Here is a 7,443-nt window from a genome sequence, read left to right on the forward strand (position 1 = left end):
ACAGTGTGTTAAAATGGAGGAAAGCAATATTTGTGTCTAGAGATTAAGAACTAACCCACTTCACTTACTGCTAGCTATCTGGGCCTCTCTGAGGTTCCTAGTATCAGAAGGTGGATTAAATGAGTGACTCTTCAGGTAATGAAATCTTTTAGCTAGACCTACACACACCCCACACACCCCTGGCCCCCATTTCCCCTTCTTCTTACAATTAAAAAAATCTAGTAGGAACTCGCACCGTGCCTAGTTGTCTATATTGGGAAAAGTATTTATTAAAAATCAGTTGGTGTATGTACTGAAAATACTGCATTTTAAGAAAATGTTTATTATGTAAAATTAGTCATTTCTGATCTCCTTGCTGTCTTTTGTAAATAGTTCCCAGCAGAATTTCTGATATCTGATTTCTTTCCTTTACAGGAATTAACAGTGCATGATAGTTTAGCAATGAAAATTTGCAATGGAATCTTGATGGACCCAACTGCACCAGATGTTCGTATTTATGCAAAAGCCTTAAATTCACTAGAACTCAGTAGTTCCTCCACAGAGAATCTTCTGCTTCTGCTCAATGAGATTCTAGAGGTATTACATAAATAACATGGTTCTTCCTTTTTTTAACCACCAGCAATCTAATATTCTGATAAGCTTAAAAATGAAGTGCCTTTTGTTTACTATGATGATATGACTGGAATTTCTTTTAACCAGTCTTTGAAAACTATTTTTTGACGAGTCATTTACAAAAATCTGAGCTGGTATCACTGTATAATCTATGTGTTTCAGCTACCATAGATAGTAAGCCCAGTGCGAAGCAGTGTGCCCAACTTGATACATTTCAGTACAGTAGGTTCTTCTGATAACTGTGGTATAATTAATTTTTGTACATTAAAATAAAATTCAGTATTAAGTCTTACAGTTTAGATGGCTTATCTCTAGTTAATTATTAACTGCTGAAATTTTACACCTAAACTTACAACATAACTGTAAGATCATTAGGCAACATGAAAAGGGTGTTTGATTTAAGATGGAGTGGGAAGGGATTACAAGACTGATGTGAAAGTTTTTACATTGATGCTTTTATTAATATAGAAAAAAATAAAGTAAAACTTGGGAGTGTGACAGAGGAATGCAATGGTATATTGAAATGTTGAAAAGAATGCTGATCCATTATGGCTATCAGCCAGAGGTAGCAATATTCCAGGACTCGGCTGGAAAGGTCCAGTCGCTTCAATGTTTTGGGGGTTTTTTTTTTTGTTTTGTTTTTTTCAAAGGAAATCTAAAAAAGTATTTTGGGGTTTCAGTGCCTGGTGTTGATGGATGAAGTGTGTCTCCTTTCAGCTTGACTAATGATCTTCATGTCACACATTGCATCCTTCATACAGTAAATTTAATGAATCCTATTGGTGGGTAAATTTAATGGATAAAAGAAATAGTTGTAAAATTAAGTAGCATTTAGTATTAAATGTCTCTTCTCCAGAAAGTGAAAGATAAACTGTGTCAAAGAGCTATTGAGAAGATCAAGATGAACTTGACCAAAAATCGTAATGCGGGCAAAGACCACTCTGAAAGGACTGAGGAAACTGGTCTCTCTGAAAGGACACGGGAAACTGACGTCACATTATCTGAAAATACTGCTCAGAATGAAGAAGGTAATTGAGGAGAGGTGTAGTTTAGTAGTAGGTATACAATTGAGTGACTTGTTTGGATGTCTATGAAAATAAGTTTTAGTTTTCCTCCATTAAATTAATCTACTTTTTGAAAAATGGGAAAAGGTTACATCTAGTAAATATGCATACAGTTTTGAAATGTTTGTACTGAAATATTCTCCATTTTTTCTTGCTTTTTGATCAAATTCTGTGTTTTCTTATTCTCCATATTATTGTAGTATAACCAGTGCTGTATTTTGAGTCTTAAGCTCTGACCTGCAGCTCTTACTTTATAACAAAGACAGTATTAAAATGGGCTGCTTTTTTTTTTTTTTTTTGCTGTTTAGTACACTCACGTGCATGCTAAACACTTGCTACTGACTAACTCATCTTTAGAATGAGACTCACTAACTTGGAGGAAGAGACAAGTACTCCGTGGGGGTTTTAGGCTTCATAGTTACCATGCCTGTGCTTCTTGCAGACGGTATTATAGCAGTATATAGCTGGTATCTTCAGTGCTGACACTGGTCTGTCCTTGTTAGACCTCATATGTTGGAGCCAGTTTTTATTGCTATTTAAGAGCTTGAAGTGGAAGTGGCTGGATGACTTTCCACTGCCTGCACAGCTTATGCAGCTGCATGTCCCTTAGCAGTGTGCATTATGCTGGTGGCATAGAAAGTCTAACTTTTTTCAGCAGAAAAGCAATTGGATGAAACTTGCTTAGGTTTGCTTGCAGCCATAAAGCAAAGATATTGATGTCCAACTGTTTTAAGCAGGTATATTTTCTTTCAACATTTCTCTTAATTATTTGCTTGTATTTTCTTGTGGATTGTTTCAGGGCTTTAATCTGTTGTTTCTGGAAGTGTCAAATACTTTAATTTTTTATATCTTCTATGTTTATGTTTTTAAATATTTATTGGATGGGAAGTTGGAAGTATACTTTTGAGAAAGTAGTTGTACTGTGTTCTGCTAACATCTGATAATACTTTTTTATGAATTGCTCATGAAAGAGGATTTTTGAGCACTTTTAAAAAGCAGTCTGTAGGAGAAAAGCACTGTTCCCTTCCTTTCTCCCACCCCTCCCCAAATACATTTGGGATCATTAAAAATAAAGCAGCATTCAACTTCAAATTTGTAAATGATAGCTGTGAGCAAAAGGGCAACAGACACTATTTTCGTCCTTCAGTTGCTGCAGAGGAGATTTAGATTTGATGTCAGGAAAATGGCTTCCTAGCAGTAACAGATTACTGAAGAAAGAGATTTTCTAAAATTGTTAGAAATTTTAAGACCGGAATAGAATATTTCAGTTGGAAAGGATCTACAGCAATCATCTAGTCCAATGCCTGACTGCTTCAGAGCTGACCAAAAGTTAAAGCACATTATTAAGGGCATTGTCCAAATGCTTCTTAAATGCTGACAGGCATGGGGCATCAACCACCTCTCTAGGAAGCCTGTTCAGTGTTTGACCTCTTGGTAAAGAAATGCTTCCTAATGTCCAGTCTAAACATCCGCTGGTGCAGCTTTGAACCATTCCCATGCATCCTGTCGCTGGATCCCAGGGAGAGGAGCTCAGCACCTCTCTCTCCACTTTCCTTCCTCAGGAAGCTGTAGAGAGCAATGAAGTCACCCCTAAGCCTCCTTTTCTCCAAACTAGACAAACCTAAAGCCCTTAGCTGCTCCTCATAGGACATTCCTTCCAGCCTTTCCAGCAGCTGCTTTGCCTTCCTATGGATGCATTCGAGTACCTGAACATCCTTCTTAAATTGTGGGGCCCAGGACTGCACACAGCACTCAAGGTGAGGCCGCACCAACACTGAATACAGCAGGATAATCGGGTCTTTTGACCAGCTGGTTATGCTGTGTTTGCACCCCAGGATGTGAGTAGCCCTCTTGGTTGCCAGCACACACTGCTGACTCCTAGGGAGCCTGCTGTCGGCCAGCACCCCCAGATCCCTTCTTGTTATCTGACACAACACTGGCCAGTTTCAACTCTATCTGAGCTTTGGCCTTTCACGTCTTCTCCCTGCACATATGAACCACAGCTCTAATGTTCCTGCGAAGCCTGACCTTGCTTCAAGAAATCATACAGCTTCTTTTTCCTCTTGAGCTCCATGAGGAGTTCCCTGTTCAGCCAAGCTGGTCTTCTGCCCCGCTTGCTTGACTTCTGACACAATGGAAGGGGCTAAACAATTGTCAGGAATAGTTTACAAGTGATTGACCTATGTAGGGGCAGGCTTACAGCTGAGTGACATTTTAAGCTTCCTTCTAGCCTTATTATCTAATTTCTAGTTTAAGGAGAAAGTGGGGTTAAAATTGTGTGGCTTTTTTATTTAACAGCCAAAATTTAAAATACTGGTACTTAAGATAAATTAGAAGTTGATTGTCTGTGACTTGTGCATGTGCTATTCTGTTTAACAGAAAATAATAAAGATGCTCTTCATACGCCAGTTAATAAAAGTAAAGCAACTGCAAAACTGAAATCCACGAGAAGCAAAGGTATGCACTAGCTTTTTCTGGCTACAACGCTAGTTGTTTTTAATAAAATAATTTCATACAAATTTTTTATGAACATAGAGATATAAAAATCATTCAGTCTCCATACTCTGTTGTAGTTTTTAAAACTTTATTTGTTAAAAGATTAAAATAATCTGTTTTGTGAAAATTTTTGTGCTACTAGGCTCTCCCAACACCACAGATTTAAAAAAAGAAAAAAAAGTCAGACTACAGGATTTTGAGATAGTTTGGCCACAGTCATTTACAGTAACGTACAGGTGTTTATGTGAGAAGTGGTACATTGTTGTTGGTTTTGTTTTCTTACCACATTCTGTCTGGGGTGACTGCATGTTTATGTTTCAATGCAGTAGCAAACACTAAAGAAAGATACAAAACTAGATTAAGTAAAGAAATGGTATCATGATATGAAAAGAGACTTTTGCTTATACTTAGGACAACGGAAAGTAGCCGCAGAAGTGAGGTCTGTGAGCAGAAGAAAAACTGGCACAACTGTAAAATGCGATAGTGAAAGGTAAATCCTTTTCTCTCCACTATCAAAACCATGATGTCTGTTCTAGCAAGGAAACTTAAATCATTTTTCTTTCTTTCCCAAAACCTGCATCTTTAATATCCTCTATTCCTAATACACAGATAAATAAGATAAAAGATTTCTTTGAACTGTTACTTTTGAAACAATAGGTTTGACAGATTCACATTTTATTACCATTGCCTAAGAGCCTGTAAATTTTTTTTTTTTTGTAACATACCTTTTGTGCATAGTGTTAACATACGTTCTAGTCTACAAAAGTTAGATTTTTGGCTTACTTTATTACTCTTCTTCCAATCACTTTTTCTGCTTTTCTAATGACTGTTGTACAGAGAAATCAAATTTTGTACTTTTTATTTAAATTATTTTCCCCCCTCCACACAATTGTGGCTTGTTTTTCAACATGTAGTTGGTAAGCTTCTAGAAGTGACTGAGAAGTGAATATACACAACGCATTCCTTCCCTCATGATAGTGTAGGATATAAGCATTAAAACAACATTATCTTTGTAATTTTCAGCTGTGCTTGCTCTTTCTCAAGCAATCAATCCACGGACTTTAGGGTGACGAGGGTCAATCATTCCCAGTTGCCTATGCCCTGTGTTTACTTTGGTACCACCTAAACTTCTGGGGGTTTTGCTTATTTTGCAACTGCTAACACTTGGTTATCTTTACTGACACTGCTGTATGACTTGGAAAACATTGATATATTTGTCTCAAAAACCAAAAAGTTTATAATTATTAGGAAGTACTTTTGCTCTTTAAGACTGTGTTTCAAGTTTGTTAATATAAAAAAATCTTCAGTTTGCTTAGTCTTTTTGGCCTTACTTTAAAATATTTTACATTTCAGTGGTGATGAAATTCCAGAATCGGTCCCAATGCCAAGTTCAAGGCCTTCAAGACGAGCAAAAACAGTGGCAATTGAAAAAACAAGAATGAATCTTTCGGGACTTTTAAGTAAGGAAGCAGATCAGTGAAGACAAAAGGAGAAAAGGGTCCTGTGCTCATGCTGGCAGTTAACGTCAGACCTAAGAAATAAGATCTATTTTGTTGTTTGTCATATTTAACTCCTGTTACATTATGATCATCTATAATTCTAGATTTTTCTCGGAGCTTTTAATTCTTTTAAATAGATGGGTTTGATAATTCTCCTGACACAAAGTTTATCATTCATGTAATAAAAACATATTAAAACATTACATGAACTCTTTTTTTTTTTTTTTTTTTTTTTTTACTTTATAGAAGAATGCTTTTTATCTGCAAATATAAATTGCTGGTGGTGGTAAGGACTTAATAGTTAAAGCTGGTTTGATATTTAACATTATTCAGAGAGAATGTTTGACCTGGAGTGGTTGCTTGTGATGGCATCAGTTTTGAATGTACCTATCTTTAATGCACCTGCTTTGTTCACCTAGTACCCTGTGCATCTGCTGGCCAGGTTTTATCATTCATGTTAATATAAAATAGAATTAATCTTAACTGTGAGTTCTGCTTCCTGCAGAAATGTGTCCACTTTATTTTAAATAATGTCAAAATGGTAAAACTGAGTTACTGATTTTACAAACCTAAGCCTCGGAGTCTGCTACTGATCTTGACCTTGTTATATAAAATCAGTAATGTGCTTTTAGAAAAACATAAAAATATTTGTGGTGCAAAATAAGATCCAATAAGGAAAGGAACACTTAAGGACAGGAAGTAGAAAAAATGAAATACTTTAAGTTCCATGTACTGTCTTTTTAAAGTGGAATACAATTGTGATTTCATTGTGGTTTTGAAGTTCACAAACCTTTTTCTAACAACGTATCTAGGAACAGTCGTGAGTTTTACAGAGACAATATGAGCAGACTCACTCTGGACACGCTAGTGCTTTGGTTTGGAAATGCTCTGTCAATCACGTCTGTTACAGCTGGGCTGCTTTTGGCTGGGATAGAGTTCAGTTTTCTTCACAGTAGCTAGCATGGGGCCATGTTTTGGATTTGTGCTGGAAACAGCGTTGATAGCGCAGGGACGTGTCAGTTACTGCTGAGCAGGGCTTACCCAGAGTCACGGCCTTCTCTGCTCCTCACCCCACCCCACCAGCGAGGAGGCTGGGGGGGCACAAGAAGCTGGGAGGGGCACAGCCAGGACAGCTGACCCCAACTGACCCAAGGGATATCCCACACCGTATGACGTCATGCTCAGCATACAAAGCTGGGGGAAAAAGAAAGGACGTTCTCAGTGGTGGCGTTTGTCTTCCCGAGTCACCGTTACGCGTGATGGAGCCCTGCTGTCCTGGGGATGGCTGAGCACCTGCCTGCCCATGGGAAGCAGGGAATGAATTCCTTGGTCTGCTCTGCTTGCGTGCGTGGCTTTTGCTTTACCTATTAAACTGCCTTTGTCTCAGCCCACGAGTTTTCTCACTTTTACTCTTCTGATTCTCTCCCCCATCCCAGCAGGGGGTGGGAGTGAGCGAGCGGCTGCGTGGGGCTGAGTTGCTGGCTGGGGTTAAACCACAACAGGTTTTTTGGCACCCAAAGTGGGTCTCAAAGGGTTTGAAATAACGACAGGTTTGATTGGAATGTGCTGGACCGAATTTATAGCTGTTTTGCTGTTTTTGTAGTGGGATTCTTCTCCCACATTATAGATAATTTCCAAAGCAGTTGGAACACTGTTGTTGATTGCTTGACATGCACATCTCAATTACTGATGCTGAATGTAGTTTTCTAAGGAACTTGCATTTAAAACAGGTAAATGTACTGCAAACGATCTTTGGAAATGCTCAGAAATGG

General features: G+C 38.0%; 1 protein-coding gene across 1 annotated transcript in view; it reads left to right on the forward strand.

Moving 5' to 3' along the window:
* The window catches only part of NCAPG (non-SMC condensin I complex subunit G), a 38,036-nt gene extending 32,297 nt beyond the window's left edge, over nt 1-5,739 (forward strand). The window contains exons 17-21 of the mRNA XM_009648032.2: nt 415-576; nt 1,469-1,640; nt 4,056-4,133; nt 4,584-4,662; nt 5,526-5,739. Coding sequence (XP_009646327.1) covers nt 415-576; nt 1,469-1,640; nt 4,056-4,133; nt 4,584-4,662; nt 5,526-5,652 — 618 coding nt within the window. The 3' untranslated portion in view covers nt 5,653-5,739. The remainder of the gene's footprint in view (nt 1-414; nt 577-1,468; nt 1,641-4,055; nt 4,134-4,583; nt 4,663-5,525) is intronic.
* The last annotated feature ends 1,704 nt before the right edge of the window (nt 5,740-7,443 follow it).

The sequence above is a fragment of the Egretta garzetta genome, unplaced genomic scaffold (assembly GCF_000687185.1).
Source record: "Egretta garzetta isolate BGI_Z169 unplaced genomic scaffold, ASM68718v1 scaffold151, whole genome shotgun sequence".
NCBI classification, from domain to species: Eukaryota; Metazoa; Chordata; class Aves; order Pelecaniformes; family Ardeidae; genus Egretta; species Egretta garzetta.